Source organism: Malurus melanocephalus, unplaced genomic scaffold (genome assembly GCF_030028575.1).
Source record: "Malurus melanocephalus ecotype Western Australia unplaced genomic scaffold, MMel_1.1 scaffold_39, whole genome shotgun sequence".
Classification (NCBI taxonomy): domain Eukaryota; kingdom Metazoa; phylum Chordata; class Aves; order Passeriformes; family Maluridae; genus Malurus; species Malurus melanocephalus.
The window spans coordinates 1,369,575-1,393,595 of record NW_026623271.1 but is presented as its reverse complement, the minus strand read 5'-3'; the positions used below and the strand labels follow the sequence as shown (position 1 = coordinate 1,393,595).

General features: G+C 39.8%; 1 protein-coding gene across 4 annotated transcripts in view; it reads right to left on the bottom strand.

Annotated features, from left to right (window-relative positions):
• Positions 1 to 24,021, bottom strand: part of GSAP (gamma-secretase activating protein) — a 44,642-nt gene that overhangs the window by 6,417 nt on the left and 14,204 nt on the right. For 3 of the 4 annotated variants that reach the window (XM_057364480.1, XM_057364478.1, XM_057364477.1), the window contains 15 exons: positions 23,898 to 23,983; positions 19,477 to 19,554; positions 17,321 to 17,398; positions 16,771 to 16,863; positions 15,351 to 15,568; positions 14,988 to 15,057; positions 14,268 to 14,350; positions 13,624 to 13,677; positions 9,777 to 9,902; positions 9,301 to 9,356; positions 8,851 to 8,882; positions 7,273 to 7,334; positions 5,647 to 5,742; positions 1,156 to 1,226; positions 620 to 714 (listed from right to left, as the gene is read on the bottom strand). In XM_057364480.1, coding sequence (XP_057220463.1) covers positions 620 to 714; positions 1,156 to 1,226; positions 5,647 to 5,742; positions 7,273 to 7,334; positions 8,851 to 8,882; positions 9,301 to 9,356; positions 9,777 to 9,902; positions 13,624 to 13,677; positions 14,268 to 14,350; positions 14,988 to 15,057; positions 15,351 to 15,568; positions 16,771 to 16,863; positions 17,321 to 17,398; positions 19,477 to 19,554; positions 23,898 to 23,983 — 1,298 coding nt within the window. The remainder of the gene's footprint in view (positions 1 to 619; positions 715 to 1,155; positions 1,227 to 5,646; positions 5,743 to 7,272; positions 7,335 to 8,850; positions 8,883 to 9,300; positions 9,357 to 9,776; positions 9,903 to 13,623; positions 13,678 to 14,267; positions 14,351 to 14,987; positions 15,058 to 15,350; positions 15,569 to 16,770; positions 16,864 to 17,320; positions 17,399 to 19,476; positions 19,555 to 23,897; positions 23,984 to 24,021) is intronic. The other variant, XM_057364479.1, reaches the window with a different exon arrangement.

The window sequence follows — 24,021 nt, the reverse complement described above, 5'->3', positions numbered from 1 at the left end:
TCATACCAAAAGCTGTTTCAAAAACCAAAGACACATCAGGAAATAAAAAACAGAAAGATTTAAACAGAATTGGAAAGCATTAAGATGTTAAGATGTCAAGATGTCTTTCCCTAACAAAAATAAGCAAGTGCTTTGAAAACATTGTAAACAATTATGAGGAGCTCTAGGAAATGAAAGTCTACTATCAAGACCAGCTTTTCCATGAAAGCTGGAGATCATGCCTTCAGGATAAAACTGAAAATTATTTCAGAGCAACAGCATGAGGAAAAGCACTCCATTTGCTACAGGATAGGATTTTCCCTTGTAGTTCTTGACAGTGAAGTCCAGTTGTCTAGATATATATGTAAGTGAAAGGAGTCCAAATCTTAGTTCTAAGATAYGACTGCACCCAAACATTCAACTGGAAACGTCTTGTCTTCTCTGTTTTTAGTAATCTTTTAGTTCTGATTTGTTTCACTTGCACAGGTTTATCAAGGGCCTTCCCCACTATAAGCGACTTGAATTGATGTCAACACTGCCAAGGCTAACTTGAGAGGTGCTGCAGCCAGTGCTCTGCTGGGAGGAATTTATAGCTTTGCCCTCCTCACTTACGATTAAAAGAGCAAAACGCAGAACTTACCAGGAGGTAAAGGCATGCACATGCCGTTTGCTGCTTCCAGAATCCGACTCATGATGTGGAACACTGCAAACTCCCCTGCACTTCCCCGCTCAGCACTGTAGTTAACAAAGTAGCAACATATTAAAAACCTGAGGCGCCCACACTCTCCTGGAGAGGGTCAATTTGCCATGCTGGGTGTGTAATAAATGTCTGCCTTTGGGAGGAAGTGCCATGGGAGGATGACTTGTTGACTGAGGTGTCTCAGCCAGCACCAGCTGCCCAATGCTGCACATTCCTCCCCCCACAGCTGCACATTCACAAGTCTCAACAGTACGAGGAATCAGCAGCAGGTGAAAGGATGCTGGCTTTTACAGGTGTTTAACACCCACTACCCAGCTTAGGACTACTCCAAACTCAGCAGCTTTCAACTCCAGCCATAACAYGCCAGTGCAGCATAAGCACTGGCTGTTCAAGGGAGTACTACCATTGAAGACCAAAATCATGATGCCCATATTTTAGAAGGCAGGCTGAAAACTTTTAACAAGTCACTTGCTCACAAGCAGAAGACACAGGAATGAAGCTGGTATCKCCTCCAAACTTCTTTCATTATTCGATGCACCAGATTCAGCTAAAACAAAAAAGAGAAGACTGGATGTTTTCACGAGCCTGTGTACAGCAGGCCCTTGGCCTTCATTCATTTCACACAGCATGTTTATGTTAAAAACTACTCATGGGACTCCTACTAAGTCTTCATTTTTTCCCCCTAGGGGCCTGAAATGTAAAGTTATTAAAATTTTAATTGTAACTGAATTGCCCTATTCCAGGAGTTTAAGTCCTTCCAGCTCACCAAAGCATCATGCAAGACATACAGCAACTTAACACCTTGTGCTTCTTGAAGATAACTKATCTCATGCTCTTGCATCAATTTCTCAAAGTTTGCCATGAAAGCAAAAACTGCATGTCCAAGTGGCTGAGCATTTGGCAAGAAATAGTCCCAAGGGCTCATCAAAAGTGGATAACGTTGAAGGCAGTGGAATGCTCAGTTTGCCAAGAAAAGTCTGCAGGAGGAATCAMAGATCTAGTCCTGGCAAGGAGGAAAGATGAGACAAGCAAACGCATCTCCTCATCTATTGAGTTTCCTTTTTGTCTCCAGTGAAGTGAAACAATCCCTTGGCCCATGCTGTTGTGCTTCATGCTCCCAAACTGACGTCCCCCACACACAGTCAGCATATACCAAAGCCACAAGCCCTGCTCTCACTTGGACCATCTCAGCTTCTGCAGCTGAAAGAGAAACCACACACRAAAGAGTTGAAATAACTTCCTCATGGTTGTCATGTGTAACCACTTCCACATCTCAGTAACACAGCTGAGACACTTCCTCTGCGCCTTTTATCTCTGTCCCTCAAAGCACAGCAATCCATCAATCCCAGGAAACTCAGGAAACAAGGCTGACCCCTGTTCTGAAAAGAGGTGTCACAAGAAGTTAGGAACCCTTTTCCTCCCTCCAGATGGTCAAAATCCAGGAATGCTTTTCCCCTACTCTCTTTTCCCCTCATAGGCTTTGCCCTTCCCAGTGTCTGACTCATTACAGGCTCTGAGCAAGAGAGAAACAGGACTCACAGAGAGGTCCACATGCAAAGCACTGGAATATTCATCTTCACTACTGTTCCTGAGTGTTCCTCTGTACCTTGGCCAGCAAGATCTACAAGGTAGCACCTTTCCCCTCCACCACTACTTGAGCGAGGCTTGCACAGCTGTCTGATGCAAAATAACTACCTAATACTTGCCATCTCCATAATTCCTAGATGTACTGAAAAGATCCAATTTAATCTTTCTGGAGTATAGCAAGTTTTCTAGGAAATTAGTGATTTCCAGTTTCCAGAGAAGGATCATAAGAACAACACCTGCTGCTGGAATGAATTTCATCTCTGGCCAGCACAGAGGGCGCAGCTAAGGTCTCTGCATCGGGAGCTGCAGATGGATCTGAAGGATCAGTGTAGAAATGAAAGCTCTTACAAGCTTCAAAATAACCAATTATCATTTATGCAACACAAACGCTTTTCAAGAGTACGCTACACCAGAATTAATTTTTTTTTGCCTAACAACACATCAAACTGTACAGCTTTCACAGGGCTCACAAAGCTAACAACTTCGTAAGTCACAATCATTAAGCCACAATCACCCAAGCTATCACAACATACTTGAATCTTAATTATGCCAATATTTGTGATGTGACACTCTCACCAGCAGCACAAYTCACTTTGGAGATCAATATCTACCCTTGACATTGTAGAAAATACATTCACAAAGATAAGCCATGTCTCAAACTTTTTTTTTTCAGAACATAACACACAAGATAATGTGCATGAGAGAAAGACAACATTATCTGTCTGATGGAAGAAGCACAGGCAGCTTCCTGTCCAAGCTTAGCAGTGGGTGTCTGAGGGAGCCCAGGGTGTCTGAGRGAGTACCAGGCAAGGCCATTTTTCACTGAGAAACAAAGATACASGATATGAAGTGTTTTAGGGCATGTAAATGAAGCCATTTCCATTGGAGTGCTCTAAACTAATGMGAGAACACAAAACCAACAGCAAGACAGCACATACAGGAGGGCCTCGGCTGATGCTGCTGTCACCTTGTCCTGAAACATCTGCAATTCCAGGTAATGGTGCCAAGGAAACTGAAGTTCCACTAAAGTAACTGGGAACCACAAGTGCTCAGCTCCCATGGCTGTTTCTACAGGAAAGACTTTGAAGCAGTCAAAGGAAAGAACCAGGAGCAAAGGAGAAAAGGGAGTGAGACACGGTCTTGCTATCTTCCAGACCCTCTCCTCTGCAGSAATATAATGCAGTCCTCCTCCTCCTGAGGAAACTCAAATCCAAATGGTGTTTGTCTTCTATTCCTCAGCAGCTGAGCCCACATCAGATGATAACTGACCACACACATCGCGGGAAAACATGCAGTTACAGCAGTGACTTGCAGAGAAATTTCACCAGTTTTTCCAGGTTTGCCTCTTTCCTGTGCCACAGGCTGCCTGCTCACCCTGCCTACCCTCCACTTGCTGCCAGGGCAGCAAATGTCTTACAGAAATGTAAGTTATTTCTCCCCTTACTTGCATCACAGAAATGAAAAGAGTGAGAGAAACAGATACGGAGCAAAGCTAAGATCAAGTGATTGCAGAGGAGAGAGAGCCTACGGACATATAACAACTACTGCAGGTGAGGYGGCACAAGGACTGGGAACCAGGCACACTCCAGCTCTGCAGAGCTCCTCAGCAAAAGGAATTCCCACCGAGATGTGAGATTCACACTTCCCCACGTTACTTCTCTGTACAAAAGTACACAGAGWTCTCTGACAGCAACCAGCCCTTGCYTGCTGTTTCACAAAAAACTCTCAATGCTCCCAAGYCTTGGCTACTCCGACTTTGGCTGCAACTGATTTACACAGTGACTWCACATCACAGAGCCTATTCTCAGCCACTCCTGSGCTCCTGAATTTAATGCAAAATATTGTATGAAAGCAAACAGACAAATTTCAAGTCTCTTCCTATTTCACTAGTTYCAATAGCTCTGCTAGTCGCTGCTGATGCTACAGAGAACTGTGGGAAGACTCAAACCAGTTCATTCCTCTGAAGTACTCTGAAACATTTAGGATATGGAAAGATTTAAGATGTAAGGGTTTCTGATTAGGATGAGGGGAAACACAAGTTTAACAAGGAACCARTTTCTAAAGATTTTCAAACAACGTCTAAGACGCACCAGTAGAAAGCAGAAGCAATTTTTAGAGGCACATTATCTTTTTTTTATAGTAGCTTTTCTACGAATAAGCCTGTCAACTGAGTTGAGAATTAGTCTGAGAGTTTGCTTGTAGGGAGGGCTGAGATTTGTTTTGCAAGATTTAGYCCACAATAATTTAGCCTTGCAGATCAAGGTTTAACAGATGTTTTCACCGTTTTTATCATAGTTTTTACTAAAAGTGAACAAACAAAATACTTGAAATCCAAYGAAAAGAGAATAAATGTTCCAGTTGTGCTTTTTTCAGCACAAAGCTTTGGTTCATGTGCTGTTTCTCTTTTAATCAGCCGCTAGTTTTAGTTTCTTTCCTACAGAGGTACATAAAAGTCTGCCAATTGCCAGTGAAACAACTTGTCAAGTTGTCAGAGTGAGGCCTGAAAAGTCAGGAACCACAGTGAGACTGCAGCASTTCAGAGAAGGCTGTGACACTGACAGCACAACTGACTCGCACAGCACTTCTGAGCAGATGCAGGCATCACAAGCCTCAAGAAAGTTTCCCAAGATTTTCATCCCTAGAAAACAGCACTGTGGGCAGTTTCTGATGAACAGGATTTACAGTTGCCATGCAAACTGCTGAGGACTCTGTGTTCTGCACTTAAACGGTGTGATCTTGAGACAGACAAAACCAAGTACATAACTTCTGTGCACAACAGTTATGGTTTCTGTGGCTTTTTTTTAAAGGTCTCTTAAGAAGATGAAAGACTGAAAAATAAGAATTTGAAAAGCAAATTTTCACTGTAATTTACAAAGATTTCTTCACACAAAACTGTCTCCTATCACATAGACAGGCACTGTGCAGGAGTGGTGATGATTTCCCCATATCATATTGTAGTGACATCTTTTTCATTAATTTGTTATTTCCCCTGGTGGTACTTTCATTACTCAAGACCTGCAGCAAGGTGTTCTACATGAAACCAAATGGATCTAAAGTCCATTCTTTAAATTTAAAAAAAAAAAAAAACCTCTGAGGATGAGTTCCTATTTTGTTTCTGGAAGTAACACATATTGTACAACATGTAAAGRGAACAGTTTCTTCTGTATTCTGAGTAACTGGTACAACCCTCTTAATAATATTTAAATMATATTAATTTTCTTCATGAATATATACAATATTAGGCTAAAAATATGTTTAAACATCTTAAAAACAACTTCCTCCCACCAAATATATGCTATATACAACTGGTACACACCCAAGCATCTATGATCCACCAAAAACACACTTGCTCACAATAGTGACTATGAAATCAAACTAACCAGGTTTGCAACATAATCCAAAACTATTTGGTCAATCTTCTTTTTTCCGACATACTGCAGATGTCTCATAAGGTGATCCTTTAGCTGAGCAACCATCTAGGAAAAAAAAAGTCAACAATTCAGTGTCCTTGGGCATCTCCAAAGATACACAAAGGCTGCAGCAGGTTCAGGGCCTGATCAATAGGCATCAATAGGCATCAAATTCAACAAAATGCTTCCCATGACAAAACTCAGTTCAGAGTGAGATCCCAAGCTACTGCACAGCCTTACTAAACTCAGTAGCAGATGTGAATATTTAAAATGTTTACTTGGTGCAAATTCAGCAGAATGAACACGAAGTTGAACTTCCAATGATACTGAAGAGAAAAAGCTCACAGCTCTCACACCTCTCTGTGTAAAGCCAAGGGATCCGGGTGAAAGGATTTAAATATGAACATTGAATCCTAAGAACATATGTACTTAATTCAAACAAATAAACCTGAGGGATTTTATGATAGAGAACAGTAGCACAAGTACAGTTTGTGGTAGTTGCCAAGAACCTGAAAGCCAGAGTGATTGAYAGCAATTTCAGGTTAAACATTAATTGTGAAGTCATTAAAATCGGGTGTTTGTCAGTCCATGCCACTCCCTATTCTCTCCTTTCAGAAATATTTGCTGACCTCATGTAACTTCAGATTGCAACTCAAGTCCATGCTGGCTCTTTCCTGAGAATTACTAAGAAGTTCAGAGTGAAACTGGAGCAAATAAAAATGTGTCTCTAGGAACTTACATGTAGATTAATCTCAGTGTGTCAATACTGAGCAATACAGGTATGAGGAAGGCAGAGGCAAAGGACAGCAGTGACCCGCTTTTTGGATCTGTCTGAATCAACAGAGGGGAAGGAATTCAGAGAAACTTCAGAGAATGAGAAGTGAAACTTGGAGACAAAAAAAGGAAAATTTGCCTCAGCTGTGAACAGACAGGACAGTGCTGAGCTGCTCTTCATAGATGCAGTGCTRAGACCCTCTAGTGCATGCTGAAGGATTAGTTGGTTTTAAAAGTAAGAGAACAAGAGATAAGCCAAGATGTGTATTTACACAGAAGGAGGACAGGTGGGGATTTGAGATAGGTTTTCTTACCCAGAAGMATATAGACAGTAGATCCTTTAGGGAGATCACTGGTGAAAAGAATGCAAAAGAGGAAGGGACCTCAGAATGGCCRTAGCAGTCTCAGATGTGAGGTAGAAGGAAAAAGAGACAGTAAAAGAGGTGTAAAATTGAGGAGCATGAAGATCTCTGTTCATCAAATTGAGAAAAGCCATGTGTGGGGAATTCCCTTGTATATGTTTTGAAGATGTAAAGTAATCAAAAAGTAACTGACAGATTAAGATGACATCCCAATTTTTAGCCARTTATATTGGGAAAAAGCATTCTGACAAATTAACTTTCCATTGCTGTTATTCCCCAATGCCTTATGATAACCTGTTAAGATGACATCATGACTATGAACCCTAAATATGGGAAATGACATGTTTGTCCCATAGCTACTCTGAGTGAGTTTCCACTCAGCACAGGAACTTAGAARGTCACTTTTTACAGGTCTGTGGAGTCCGTGCGTCCTCTAGTGCACACTGMCAGAAGCACATACCAGTCCCATGAGCAGCTGCTGCTGATAATCCTCCTCTTCAAAGAGAGGTACCAGCCTCGCCTCTGAAATCAACAGAGCAARAATCATTCAGGGACATGACACTACAGAAATATCATGAGAATCCAACCAGCTTTAAARGTACTTTGGAACAGACAAGCAAATAGAAGTCATAGCTTGATCTACTCAGCTACAGAACTAAGAAAGTGAAGAATCATRGACTACATGAGAGAACTGAGAAATGGAAAATAACCCTTAATCTGCCATCCACTTCTCTTTGATATTAAAGTAAGAGTTATCACAATGTGGTGACTCAAGAGAGCAAAGAGGCACAGAGAACCTTCTGGCAACACCAGTGCTAATGCATGTGCTACTTAGATCTTKTCATCTACAAAAAACCAACCTATTACAGCTGCATGGGTTTTCCGAGGAAATGGCTAGACAGAAAGTAAATACTCCACCTCCCACTGATTCTCTCCCATGGTCTGGCTGCTTGTGTTCCTCACATTTGCAGACCACCATGAAAAGAACACAAATTTTCCAAATAAATGGAAGGAAATCATAGAATCTGCTGAAATTAATAACCTGCATTTCCTAATCAGTACTTCCTGTCTACTAAAGCAAAGGAAGAAAAACAATCTTCTATTTCATTATATGGATAAAATCAACATTTACAGAACCAAGTGCTGACTTCTTACAAAATTTCYACCTATTTTTGCCCACCTTGAAATATAGTTAAACCACCACTTAGCAGCACAAGGAGCAGTACTGTTTGATTTTAAAGGACTTGAGGATAAATGTACAGGGAAACACTACATTAGTGCTTGTTACTGGCTGGCAGCTATTTAGAAATTCTCTAGTAACAGTTAAACATCTGACTTCTTCATCAATAAGCACCTTTGAAAATATGAAGCTGAGGTTCACAAAGTTGATACAAAGTCTCTCAAAGTCAGAGCCCATTGCAACAACTACTGACTGGTGTTAGGGGCTGGAAATKAGTGCACTGAAAATTCTTGGTAATAAAAGGAGTGACCAGCACTGAGATCAGCATCATTTCACAGCACACAGAGGCAGGGCACATAGAAGGGACTAATATGTGAACAACAGGAACATCATCAACTACTAAGCTCAGTTTTACTTATTATTGAAAGAGACAGATCATCACAAAATCTCAGGTGTTTCTGGCCTAGGGAAATTCATTACATCTGCTCACTCCATACCATCTTTTTTCAACAGCCCTAATCCCCTACACAAATTCTGATGTTGCAAAGGCAGCTAYAAATCAGCAAGACTCAACAGTGATATGGTGCCATTGATACTCTGTTTCACAAGTGAAATCCTGAAGATATCCTTGAGCAGACCAAGTTTTAYTTGGTTATGTTCTTATCCAACATAAACTAGGGATTTCATTTTCAAGCATTTCTTAGTCCATACATGAAAGTTTTCTTCTCAAATCCTCAAACTCTTCTGTGCTGAAAACACACATGGCAATTTATGTTTAGCAATCAACAGCTGGATGGAAATATCCTAATAAAAATAAACCTTACAGCTMAGTCCTACATCAAGACAAGTTTTACTTACCAGAATCCCAAGTGTCCAGATGAGAAAGCACCCTGGGGTTTGAAACAAAAATCGGTGTGTTTGATATGCAGTACTCTAAAGGCTTTCATAAAGTCATTAAAAACTCAAATGAACCTTTGATCTTTCAAAGACAGCAAAAGAAATCTGAGAATAGTATATTTGACTAAATTTGGTAAAAATACTATATAGCATTAAAAAAAATCTATCTGCCTAGATTGTATGAGAGTAACTCTTCACATCTCCCATAAATTTTCTCACTCTGGAGGCCTATGTGTATTACAGATCATGCTGTAGTGATTTCAAGGATTCCAGTAATTGATTTTCACCAGGATAATCTTCTTTAAAGACATCTAGTCAGGTATCTATCAAATAATTAAACGGCATATTAAATCCTTCAACATACTTGTGCAAAAAAAAAGAAAGGTAGATATAATAGAAACCAGTACGTACTTTTTGGCATTTTCAAAAATATTCCTCAAATATGCTGTGGTTCTTCTCTCCTCTCTCTGGTTTGTAAACAAGCAAAAATCCCAAAATGAACAAAACAGAAGACCAAGTAAAATACTCCCTGACAGAATGAATATGAGAAATGAAGCTTGTTTTCCCTTTGAATGGAAATAATACAGAGTGGGCCTCAAGTCATCTTCCAAGTGCTCATAGGCACTCACACACATGCAAACCTTGTGACAATACAGTGCAAACTTCTGCTTTTGTTTAATTTCTCACTCTATTTTAAGAGAACAAAACTTATAGGCAATCACCTTAAGTGAAATGACTGCAAGTCTTTGCACTTCTCATAATCAAATTCCCATTTATTTATCTTCAAAATAAAAAAGCCAACTCATCCATGCTTGACTTTAAAACAACCATTGCAAAGTCCAGCTCTGGAGAGTTTCAGTGTTTCAGTTCCAGGGCCTCTCACTCACCTCTTCTGAAAGGTTACGCCATTCCCTCCTGAGCACATCACTGTGGTAGTGCAAGTGTGGCTCTGCATACTTCACACTCTCCAAATTTGAGTTGAGTTTCTCCCAGAAGCCTTTGGAGTTTTGGAACTGCAAAGTATTGCAGGGAAAGCATGAGTACAGGCTGCCCTCATAAAGAAATACCTCAYCACCCTCCCACTAAGTGACTGCAAGACATGTGATTAATGTAGCTTCAAAACAATTCAAGTGAAAAAGTTAAATCCAAGTGAAAAAAGTGAAACCAAAGCACTTAAACTAATTTCTCTTGATAGGATAGCAGTGGTAGCACTTATTTAAACTTGAGGTCAAGATTTKGTGCCTGGAAAGAAATGAGTATTTCTGGGTCACAATTCATCTGACCTATTTACATGTTTGAGATGAGAAGAACTGCACCACAGACTGCACTGGCCATATTGCCTAGACGTTCTGTGACTGTAAAAGGAGCCTTAGATGACTAACTYAGATGTAAATGTATAAATTTGGTCAAATAAATCCCATTTCAGGTTTCTAGTAGTTTCAAACAGAGGAATAACACCACGGCCATGACAGCTGCAGGCTGCCACTATTTTCAAGCTGCATTAATACTTAGATTGCAAACACCCATTTACCAACCTCAAGTAACAGTGCTTCATCCCAGAAAAGAAACAACATCCAAACATTTCCATAGCAATTCTAAAGCATTTGCCTCTAATGCTGAAATTAATTTAAACTCAGCTGTGCACAGACAGGAGGAACAAAATCCAAACAAAACCACACCAGTTTCTGAGCTAGTTCTTGGACTGGGTATAAAGATTTGAAGCTGCTGTTTATAAGGGGGGCAAGATGTGATCATTGCTGAGGAAGAGATGAGATTAAGGCAATTCTTCTTGACAATTTTAAAAAACAATGGACCATACCATCTGTTCTTGCCCATCTTAATATACATTGTATTAAAACACAGACACTACAGTAATGACATTTGAATAAAGAGAATTTTGAGTTCACAATATTCCTCCACCTTGCACTAACATACTGGATTTTGCTCTCTCCTCCCAACTATTCTACAATAACAATAACTTTAAAAGAAAACCTCAAAAGGAAGAAACCACTTCCTACTATAAACTATAATTTGTCAAGGAAAATAAATTTCAAAGACTCAATCCTGCCAGCCACTTTTCTCTTGTTGCCAGTGCCTATTGTCACTTTATTATTGTAGCTGCAGCAGAAAAAATAAAYCTTGGGTTTTGCTTCATATTAGTTATATTTGGCAGCTGCAACCAGGAGCACATATGGCACCACATGTTCACTTTGCTGGAGCTAACTCATGAGATCTACAACCAACTACTGCAAAATGTTGCCTAAATGTTACCAAYATGAAACCAGAGAAATATYAAATACAGCATAAGGGTATCATCTAGTGACCAATCCATGCAACAGCACCACCACTGCAAAACTGTGTTCAGGCCACACTGGACTTTGATSTATGGCAGGGGGAAGCAAGACAGCAATTTTATTTCACATATGAAATCGCTAAAAGGAAGTGGTAGTCTTCAGAGTTGACTGGTTTTAATCCCAAAAAGCTGCATTGTATTAAATCTCATTTAAAATTAAAAGCTTAAAGGATTCTTTAAATTAAATCTATTGTTTCCTGAGAATCATCAGGGCAAGGACTCAAAAGCRAAGGCTTCTTCATCTTAGGTGTTTATTTGGGAGACATTTCTCGAGAGTCAAGAATTGCCACCCAAGCATGAAYACCTAAAAAACATTGTATTACCAGAAGCCAAAGCAAGGCCTTACCAGTTTGCAATCCACAAAAAGCTCCCATGAAGCCTTTTGTAAGTAGTGGGCTTTTAAATGAAGATAGAGAGCTCTCCTCTATCCCCCATTGAAAAGATGTAGGGTGACAATTGCCTGCAAGAGGCTGTCCCCTCTCCTGACTGTAGTGCTGTGTCTCCCCAGCAGTGAGGGGGGACAGAGAGCTGTGTAAAACATCACTGCACCCCAGGGGTTCAGCACAGCATGAGGGAGAAGCTCTTTTTGTGCTCTGACAACTTCTTGCACTATACATTTTCACTCTTCCCCTGGCTCTCCTTCAATTCTCTTTATTTCCCTTCTTCCTCCTGCCTTCTCCCTTTCTGATTGAACTCATTTGCATCCCTGCAAGTTTGGTTTGTGCTTAAAAAAGGGGGTGGGGAAATTAGACTTTTTAATTGCAATCCTTATGTAGAGCTTTTGGGCAATTAAAGTAACTGTTCCCCTTTTCTCAGTATATGTTRATGAACAAGAATTCAGTGATAAAAACACACCCAAATAGCACAATTTTTTTTTGTGAATATTGACATAGCCCTCCCACAGGCTCTCAATAACTCAGGCTTGAGAACTCAAAAAAAYCTTTGCAAAAGAAATACTCCTCTAGTACCAGATCTGCCACCAGGGTCTGATTCCTGATGCCAACAACATCCACCAACTAAAATACAAACTGACCATTTAAATTCAAGCCATGGTGGGCTTGTGATACTRGTGTGGTACAAAACAGCCAGAGTATTAAACCTTACCCAGTGCATTAGCATCTTTGTCCTCATGCAAGAGTCAGAGAAATTTGCCATCAAAAGTAGCAGGAAATATTTGTCTTTAGCTCAACTCTGACCTTTTCAATCTGTTTAGGTTTCAGACAGAAATAGGAAATGAGTTCCACAATCAGGAAGTATAGCTGCTAAAGGCATGTGCCCCCAGGGGCTTGAGGTTCAATCTCAGACAAATTAAAGGCCTGCTAAATCTGACCTCAGTGAATTACAGGGATTATTTCTCAAGATTTAATTTTCCCAGGTGTCCCACTTCTCAGGGCAGTCTTTGCAAGCAAAGTGTGCAAAGCCCAATTCCCTGACAGCAGCCCTATGAATCTGTGCAGCACACTCTGACGCATTGCTGCAGAGGGAACAAGCAGTGGGCAATTGCACTGATTTTTAAAAGATTTTGTTTTCCACTTTTTTTTTTAAAGTTTTTTTTTTTGAACAGTGATGCTTTATGACTAATTATAAGCACATCTCTAAAGAGCTACATGGAACAACATTGTTATGTATCCAGAGTCTAATCCTATGTGTTGCTGGTGTATCTAAACTCCTCACTCTTCCCACTAGCTCTCTACAACAAACTGTTCATTAAAATCCTCTTTCAGATTTTGTAGGGGAATACTTAGGAAAATTTCAAGTATTTCTCTAAACTGGAGCTGAGGGAGTGGAATGGGAAGAYGGGAAGAATCATTCATGTTGTTTTCAGCAGAAAGTACAATTTCCTACCCAAACAGCATGTGCTCTCCCCACACAGTCCATTGCCCTTTCCAAGCTGTGCAGGAATTTGTCGAGATTTAGTAGCCAAAGCCCTGACATAAGTGCAATCACAGGATGCTCTGGACAAAACAAAGTGAAAGGGTCATGAACCATCCACACCGATGGCAGCACAACAAAATATCCCTCAAAGTGGGCATATGTAGACATATGTAGAAATCCTACATGTCTGTTATCCCACCTCTGCCTTCAGCTACCAAAGTCATAAGGTGAAGTGGTATAAATCTGATTAACAAGAATTAATTTGTGGAGAATCTTCCCTGTTGACGAGAGGTGTCTTCAAAACGCAAAAGAAAACCCCATTTTTGAGACTGATTAACTGATATTTTRGTAAATRCATAAATCCTTTCCAACAGGGCAATTTTCTGTTCATCTATTTTTGGACAGGGCTGTGGGGACACTGCTTCATTAGTATTTAGCACACCCTCAACCACAAAAAAGCAGCTATTAATCTGCAAATACAAATGTGGATTCATACTGAAACTTACCTCTAACACAGGTAGAGAAATAATGTCCGTGGCACATATTACTCCAGGGACAACCTATAAATACAGACAAATTATTTATAGTCTTATAATTTAGCATAGAACATGGGGCATCTAAAGGAATCTCCATCACCGATTTCCTCTGTGAAACGAACTAGCTAGCCAAAACTGTGCCCTCATTTRAAAAAACACAACATATTAAAACAGTGTCACAGCAGAGAAATTAAAAGACACTATTTGCTCTAATTGCAAAGTCTTGAAGTTATTTTACTTTCTYATAAATCTTAACTATACTGATACTGTTTATCCTGTAAATAACTGCATGTTTTTGCTGGTTCTATATTCATTATAAACCTCATATGATAAGGAATAAAATAATACTTCATTACGAAAAATGAGATATTTAACCATCCATTTGCTTATAATAACTGTTCTTGGTTTTGTTAATTTTTTTTTTTTGTTGACAAAAAAAATTGATTCATGGAAAACACCACAAAGGGTAAGACTTGGCAAAGTAAAACAGGCATAAAGCACAGCTATCAATTTGGAGCATATCTATGAAAAGGTAACACGTAAGTTATAGGCTGCACTACATGAGAAAAAACAGACCCTCCAGCTATCAATTAAAGTACCAGCTGCTATCTTACCCCAATCCAGTCATGCAGTGATGTGTAGGGCAGGAGTTTATCCAGGTTCTGAGTTTCTRGACACATTCTGCAGTATAGGGAGGCTGAATGCAATGTAAAAAGATTTAAAAGGGTAAGATTGTATAAACTACCAGTTAACAAGAATAGGCTTCATAGTTCCTTATCTGACACTTTTTTAGGGACAAATCCTGCTGCTGTCTCTGAAACAGCTTCCTCCATGGTGGAACTGGTCCCATTCTGTGCACAAAAGGAGGAAGGGAAGTCCAGATGGCTGCAGGGCTGGGTCAGCTGCTTGGCTACAGCTCAGCACTGCAGGGGTCCTTTGTACAAAGACTGTGCACTGGCTAGACTGAGCAATCAGCTATTAGAAGAGAGTATCATGATAAGCCAAATCCTTTTGAAAAAATGGTTTGGGCTAGCTAGAGCTAGAGGAGAATTGGAGAAACCAATCTCCAGAGACCTAAAATAATGATAAATCCATTTGTTCCATTTGACAGAAAAATGCATTTGAAAATTTTTACTGCCAATCTGAATTTGATATGTCAATGTACCTTCTAAACTGATACTGATACTGTCCCTTAATGCCACAAATTTCAGGTTAGTTAACATAAATCATAACCAAAAAGTTCATAAAGAGTCAGTTTGTACTATCATGGTGCCTCCTTCAGTGTCAACTGGAGCATGCAGGAAAACTCAGTATGCAGGAAAAGAAATACCTACCAATGATAAATTCTTGAATGGGGTCAAAAGAATKACATGTTGACAGGTTTTCAGAAATCCACCGAATAATCTGTCGGAATGAGAACAGGGAGCTTGTCACAACTCTCTGTTTAAGARAGCGTTGTAAAAGAGTATAGAAACTTTGGTTTTGGTAGTAACACTTTGCATGGATTAGGATAGAGACACAAATGTTTTCAGGACAGACTGGACCAGTAAAGGAGTTCAGGGCAGCCCAGCTGATGAGCCTCTTGGCACTGCAGGTGAATCGAGACTTCTCTGGCTGATATCATTCAYGCCCTGACCCTGCCTTCTATAAGATGTCAGTCACTGAAAAAAAAAATTTAGAGGAGGTTTTTTTCCCACCTGCATTTCCAAGTCTTCTGTGTGTTGGAAGTACAGCAGGGCACAATGCAGAGCTGCCAATCTCTCGCAGTCTTGTTTGCTCTTGTGTAGGAACTGCAGCAAGGCACTGTCACTGATGCTCACGGCATACAGACTTCCTGCCTCGCAATCCAGGACTGTTGACACCCATGGGGACCGGATGGAACAGTTTTGCAATGTGTCAATTCTTGCATCCTCACCTGAAGAACATTGGTTTGAAAACAAAAAGGAGTAAGAACATAAAATTTACCTTCTACCATTATTTCTCCTAGGTCCCCATCAGTAAGAAGGAGACACCCTCTTGCACTAGCTGCCCTGGTATTATGCTGAAGAGAAGTAGGAATGGTGTCAACTCGATAAGGAAAGCAGATAAAGAGCACAGTCCGTACTCAGTTCTCTCCTTCCCCATTGGTGACACAGGGCAGGTGTAGAGATTTGAGGCTCACAATGCTGCCCCAAGGCAAATCAAAGTACATGTGGTGGAACAGAGCAGAGCACAGGAACAGTAGCACAAGTGCAGCACTAGAATCAGCACCTATTGGTAATAGGTGCTAATCAGTCAATCCCARTGGCCAGAACAGGAAGGTTCTGCTCTATGATTACTCACTGAAGCATCAGACTCATTTACTTATGCGAGTACCAGTGTTTCCCATCATGGTACTATACAGGTATTGTATTTCAGACCCTGTGCATCAGAAATCAGGCCCACCAAACATCAGTGATGCTTTCCACTCATTTTTAGCAGGATACTATTTCAATATGCATACAAAACAGGTATTAGCTTCCTGTGATGCTGCTCCCGAACCAGTTTCCACAATTTACATCTCCTTCACCCAATCAGAACAACAGATTTCTGTTTTCAAACAAAGGCACCCCACTTCCAAAAATAAAGCACTTCCCACAAAAACGTGTTTGTGGGAAACGAATTAACACGCATCTCAGATGAGACTCTAAATTAAATTGCATCAGCCTGATCAGRTGAAGGAAACACAGATTTCCTTTCCCCACACCCTCCAAACACACACATTTAGAGCAACTCAATTGGAGGAAGGAAATGTAAAATCAAATTTACATCTCCATGTGAAATTTGAAAACAGAGGAGGACCAAGAACTATGTGCAAAGATGGGGGGAAGGGAAACTATGAAATCAAGGCAGAGAATTTCAAATTCAGTGAAAGGTCTTCTTCCATTTCATAACAAGCAGGAAATACAAGATACATAAAGCATGCGATGCCATTTCAGCTTCTCTTTCTCAAATGGAAACAGCAAAAATGTCAGTCTCATTTKTTCAGTATCCTTTCTTCTTCAGAAATAGGAAACATTGAGAAATACAACATTYATGTAAAGATATGAACAAGTTTCCAAAACAACAATGAAATTAGTTAAAGCATTTTTACTATACCTGTCAGAAATAAACTATAGCACAGCAGGTCAGGATGTTGAATATTCAGGAGATGCAGGAACTGGCCAGGCAAATAAGCAGCCACATAATAGTCTATTTAAAGAAACAACAGTGGTCAATTTAGCACTTGATCACTTATTTGCCTTAAGAGGCTCTTTCACATGATTCTCATTTTGGCCCTCTTCTCTGTGAGGCATTGATTATATTTAGGAAATATGAAAGGAGTTAATTAAAAGCTGCTGTTATATTAACACGGGAAACACTAGCAGTACATTTGGGTTCCCAGGGGTGGATTCAAGAGACTTGAGACACCCCAGAACTCAGCAGCTGGTATCCAGGACAGATTCTGAGACAATTTCAAAGGAAGCTGCTTGTTAAAAGTGAAGCACTGCAGTATCAAATGCCAAATACAAAAGTCAAGCAGAAGAAAAGCAGCAAAATAACACTGCTACTTAAAGTGAAGAAAAAAAAAATCCTTTCCTTCCAGAGAAGAGTTAGCCATTTGTCTCCCTACTGCAGACAGAGAATGGCAATCACACACGTAACCTACCAAGATTCATAAAAGCCACTTCCTTCAATTGATGAGATTCTGTTCTTTCTAGAGAAACTGTAAAAGTTTTGTTGTAACCTGGGGGAAAATAAAAACACTTTAAAAACCTCAAACAATAAACATCATTAGTTACAATCTACCTATGACTTTATAGCTAGAAACTTCTGCAGTGCCATAGACCCAAATAGACATATTATAGACTGTTTTATGGGGCTGTCTGCAGATTTAATCCATCCTAAACATAGTTCCTGCACACTTGGTAGACTGGCACCTACACAAAGCAGTTCTTTAGTGTGTGAAAACCAGCCATGCACTGCACAGCCTGTTTGTGTTTAAATAAGCATTCCATCCCAGAGCAAACTTGCGCAAAAATACCTTTCCCCCCMAAAAAACCCAAACACAAATCCTTTAAACAGCCATGTTTCACATTTTGGTCATCTTTCAATTGCTTTAAAGAACTTSCATTTTGTTTATCTGCATGCCCTATTGCTCTAATTTAGTTCAACTCAGTTTATACATAGGCCCATTTCAGACTTGCTGTGTTTGCATGGGCTTTGCATCAGCACAGCTGTTGTTTTAATCTAGACTTATACCACACTTCTGGACCCCAGTAAGAATGACACAGAGCCCTTAACTTTCTCCATCTCTGAGAAAAGCTGAAGATTAAAGTAACTAATGGTATCATGATCAGGATGTTACTTATTAATGCATGGAAATTCAATGTAAGATCCACAGTTCTTCAGGACCATCAAGGAAAAATGTTGCCAACAGCAACACTACAGACAAAGAGGTGTCAAAAGATACCATTTTTCATACCAAATACTGACTGAAGATAACTTGCAGTGAGTCACTATGCTCACTATCACTACTTTGAAACTTGCCAATGTGAGCACATGCAAGCTAAAATCAGCACTGCAGAATTAAACTTCAGCAGTGTGWCTTCTCTGTTTATGCTGCAGTGACTGTTTTAACAGGGGTGGGAAGCTTCCAGCCAAGGTTACAGAGGCTGCAAAACAAACTGAACTCCTCACACATCTCCAGATTATGGCTTGTGGACCCAACACACCCCTGCTTCTGTGGGTCACTGCAGGACATTAATTAAAATTGGCTCGTATAACTAATCAATCTTACATGAACCCACATTGGTGGGCTCTGCACCAAACAGAGGTCATTTCAGATTTAGCAAGTCAGTGTCACCATATTTATCCTCAGTTTCTTCCTAGTACAGATCARGATATACAAGGGCCATGGCTGGCTCCAAGCAATCCAACAACCCTTTGGCTACACACCAAAGTGAGTCTGGGGAAATTAGCCCTTCACAGTAGTGCCATGCACAATGTTCACAGCCAAAAAACACTTCTCCAATTTGTTAATGCCTTCAAGAACACAGATAGGTAGTTCACTCAATTCCACAATGTTCCAACAGCAAAGCACCATGTTAGTGCAGCTCTGACATATAAGAAGCATCCTGACAGAAGAAAGCAAACAATTAAGGTAGAACAGAGGTATATTGTGAACACAGCTACTCCATACTATGCAGCTTCTCAGTTGAGAAAGAATTTGCCTTTCTGGTCCATGTACCAAATAAGAAAATTTTGATAATGACAACTTTTATTATGATTGGAATAAAACAATGTCCTTTATTATTTTAAAACAAAAACAAACGTCTTAACTTTAAGAGTTAGAGCACCACTTACACAGAAACTAATCTTAGAGTCAGTGGGTGTTGCAGCTCTTGCTGTGAAAATTACATGTTGAACTGGCATTCTAAGCAGACATTCAAGCTAAGAGCTGTTGGCTCTRTTTCCCATACAAATGCCTTATGGCATAAGTACAACACACCTGCAAGCTCCCACAGATTTCACTGATGTCTGTGCTCAGCACRCCGGAAAGTCTGGCTAGAAATAAGGGACCAAATTAATAACCATTTACAAGGCCACTGGTTTGAAGCTACTCACTCAGCATCAGGCAGGAAGTTTGCAGCAGGAAAGTCAACTCTGCAGCTAAAGGCAGCTGCTGTCTTTATAAACACCAGCCACAGTAGTTTATTGTCTGCAGACTTTGGTAGTTATTTGTTTTGAAAGGCATTCTGTGACTCTTTCAGCACACTGACATTTTTCAAAATAAAGCGCAATAAGTTDATAAGTTAATCTTACCTTTATGTAAAAAATATATGGAGTACATGATCTCATAAGGAATATCAGAGGCTAGACTACAACACAAACACAAGCCTCCTAAGAAGACAAAAYAGGGAAAGAAAATTCACTTGTCTGGCTGAATATCTAGATATCTTCATACTGCACAAAACTAAAGCAAGACTGTTCCACATTAGAATCTCTCAAAAAAGGTAAACTAAGGTCTACTATGGACCTCTAACCATCATTTACCTAATGAAACAAAATCCAGAAAGAACAGAGGAGGCAATCTGGCACGATGGAAACTTGGGTCCTGACATGGCCAGCTCTTCCATTTAGGGGAAATACATTTTAGCCCTTCTCTGGGGGAAATCATGCTTGCAGCCAGAAAACTGATTGGGCCTTTCTCTCCACAGACTGCCTCAATCCAGATATTTTCTTTTCAGGAGCAGTCAGATATGCTCAACAACAGAGTAAAATGCAGTTTCTYTGCTTTTCAAGTAATCTCAAATTGGCAGAGTAGGAGTACACTACTAGAACTTTCTCACACTAGAAGTGAYAGTCACTTTCCCCCTTTCCAGCCCAAAGAACTGTTAATTCCCTTTTTAGGAGAAAAGTCAGTCCTTGGGACAAGTTTTCTTCAGCCAGGGTATCGCATACAGGAATGTTTCCCACTTCCAGACTAATTCTACATTAGACTGATCCYGTTTTGACCCCATTGGATGGTAACCCAGCCTTCATCTCTTATAAAAACTTTAATCCCCTTACTCTGATGCTTTGGCATTGATGTTAGAAACAGCTTCCAAACCRTGTTATCCCAATACAGCTGGGAAAGCTCATCCACAAATATGACCATTCACCTTTTACCTTTATTGACAGTTTACATTTAAAAGAAAAGAAAGTAATACTACTACAGATATTGTTCTGCAAAAACAAAAAGGCTGTGTATACAAGTTATACAGAAAATGGCACAGTACGGAAAAAGCACAAGTACAAAAAAAGCACAGCTACCTAGTTACTTTATTTGATTAAATGTGTCTGTATTTCACACCACAAGGCTGTATCATAGCTGTGATATGGCTGAGACACTTCACACTTCCGCCTTCTGGAGAAGGTAACTACTTTCTTGAGATGCAGTTTTTCTTTCTGCTTATTCTAAGCTGACTGAATATTGTTTGATACAGTTTTGCTTGGATATTTGAGTCATTCAGACAACAGACAGGGCATTTTGCCAAAGCACTTGGCTTCTTTCAGAATATGCATAATTTTTAAAGTAGCAGCATCAGGACTCATGGGGAAGACTGGAAAAGCTCCAGCAACCCACAATGCTGTTTTATTATCAACAGCTCCCTTCCAGCACTGCAAATTTCTTTCTTGTACGCTGGAGGCTACTGTGTAYGCTGCTCTGTAAATTGCACAACATGCAAGTGAGTCTGTTCAGACTGAAGTGTCAGTGGGTAGCATGTGCAAGCTGACCACAGAAACAGAAGCTATGGGGCATATTAAGAATTGGTCCAAGCGTCAACCAACTGAACTACAAACAACTGGAAATAACAAATGGTGCTTTGTTAACACAGACAGAAACAGGGCAGCCACAGAGCAGCAAGTGTCTGAGCAATGTTACATCTGACACAGTCCTGGCAATCCCAGCAGAGCAGCCAGAGACTGAGAATACACCACAGACTCCTTTCCTACCCTTAGCAGTGCTCTCTGCAAAGGAGAGATGGGTTGGGCTGCTGCAGGGAAAGCTTGCTGTTCTATTGCACTGCTATGGTGTTTCATGTGAATGCAGATCTTCCACACTACCCATTTCAACATCATTTGCAAACAGAAATATCTGTAGCTGAATGCCTCAAGGTGAGGAGATTCATGTGAAGATATACTTGGATGGGCACTTATCATTTACCWTTCTAGAAATAAAAGGGGAAAAGATCTTGACCACAAAGGTTTAAGAAAAAAAAGTAAAAATAAAAGAAATAAGTATTTAAAAATTAAGTTCTACCCCCATCCAGGAAACAGCAATTACAACTCTGTCACTTGATAAAGTCACCATTGAGACTGTAAGAATCATCTATGATATGAAGACATTAAGTTTTCCCTAGGAAACTGTAACTACAAATTCCTCATTTCTGTTCAAGCAAACATCAAAACGTGAGGGTCTACCAACATCCCTGCATGGCATCCAAATGCCACAACTCGAATACAACAGAGGCATTTTGTCTAAGTTTTACTGTCTTAGGAGTRACTTGCCTCACTTCAGCCATCCAAACATATCTCATTTAGACTCCTAGACAGCAAACAAAGAAATATGGATTGAAACAATCATCCTCTGAAGATGCCTATTTCTCTCTAGAAACCTAGTCTAGATGCCTAACTGTCAGGCAGGTAGGTAGGTGACGGTAATCCAGTATCTATGACCTCTTATTGCCTGCATTTTTTTAACACTGAAAAATTTAATTATAAAGTACTTCTAAAGCACTAAGAGAAAACATAAACAGCACAGTGTTTATTTAATAAACACTGAATTCTGGACATACAAAGTTAATTCTGAGACTGGAACTGCTTGATCTCAGCTAATCAGTGAACACATGAGCTTTTTTATCTGGAGAGGTTTTCTCTGTGCTGAGTGTTAGGAACAGAGGTACTTTTCTGCTGTGGAAAGGAGAATGAGAAAGGAAAAGTGATTTCATTCAGAATTCAGATTGGCAGGACCCAATAACAGTTTTATTAARTGGGAAATCGCATGGAATATTCCARTCTGAAGTTATTCCAATTACACTTTGTCAGGGATGTCTGAAATAGTACAAGTAGGGATACCAGCATTAATATCTGACCCATGCTAGCAGTCCCATGGAAGGCACAGTCTGCACCACAATGAACTTGCAGTCCAGTTTTGCAAATCACCACTGAGGCACRAAAGGGAACTTCAGTGTGATTACCCACAGGGTTCACTAGATATGGTTTTAGAACCAAAATAACTTGCTCCAAACTGCTAATTACCTGAAATGAGTCATGCAAGGTAATCCCCAGTTTCAAACAACATTCAAGGAAAAGCCACATACAGTAATCGCATTTAGTAAGTGCAGYTGTCAAATTATGTGTTTTACAGTAAGTGCAATGAAAAGCACCTGCAAGTGGTTCTACACAGACTTTAAATATTGTGTCACCAGATGGAAAAATTACATTTCAGAGTAACCAGAGTCTTGTTGAAGGATGACTGAATTTCATCCTAAACTCAAGGGGGTGCCTCAATCTGAATAAACCCCAGAGGAGTATAGGTTTTAAAAGGGAACATATACACAAATTAATAATATTTGCCTTCATTAGACTTCCTGTTTATATAAAAAGCTGTCTTGCTAACAGAGGAAAATGCCCAATCTACATTTGAAAGATAGAAACTTGGCTTTCTCTTACTTCTAATTCCTTCCCTCTAATCTTTATAAGCATGCAGTTTGCCTTGGTAAGACAGAAAATCCGCGTAAGGAAGCTGTATTTCACTTGATTTGCATTACTGGTCATTTCAGTGCAAGTGGCAGACAGCTCAGCAGTTCACTGGTGTGCACAGCAGGCCTTGGGGAGCGACGTGAAGCCTCTCCAGCAACACTTCCCTGTACAACTCTGCTGACAATTCAAAGGTTAAACAGATACCATCTCTGCCTGCCTGTATGGTCTAGTTTAGAAGCTGTAAACAGCTGTGATGAACAGATACCTCTTGAGACTGGTTTTTAATCCAAAAAGGCTCATGCATGCATTAGGATGCAGGGAAACACGAAAATCCGAAAGGTTTAAGAAACATTTTAGATTTAAGTTTAAGGAMTCATACATACACTAAACCCTTTTGTAACACATACCAAGTTTAGTATCACATACTTGGATCTTCTAAACACCACATACTAACAGCAATATGAAGCTCTAAAAGCCTGCATTGTACATGCTACGTGTACATATGTCCACTCTGTAACACAAATACATACTAGATCAGAAACCCAGACAAAACCTTCCTTGAATTTACTTTCTAACATAATTTTGGCCAGATTTAACATTAGATTGCTTTAATGTAACAACCACACTTTGGTACCACCTGTGTTCTGAAACTGACAGGAAAATGCCACAGTGTTTGAAGCYGGGCTACCAAAAAGCTTCTGGGTGACCATTTTGTTGGTGGTGTTGATACATAAAACCCTGASTACTTCAGCTCAACCTCAATGCAGCTTTTGGAAGGTAAAAAAAATTATTAAGACAAAGCACAGGTGCATTCTCCCTCTCCTCACAGTTACCTGTAAAGTATGCTCCAAAGTAATACAAATCTCACACTGACATTATGTTTMTATTTTTGTGTGTTTTTCAATATTKTATGGAGAAATTCAATAATTAATTATGATTGCACTGCATGATAATTACTAGCAGAGGTAATTTTGACCATAATTCTATTTCTTCATTACCTGCTTTACTTGTAAAAACCTGAAGGTTCAATGATTTAGATGCAACATCTTGGTCTTGACAGTAATCATATCCAAAATTCACAAGCCTATGAGCAAATGAAGATCACGAAGTAAATCACTTCAT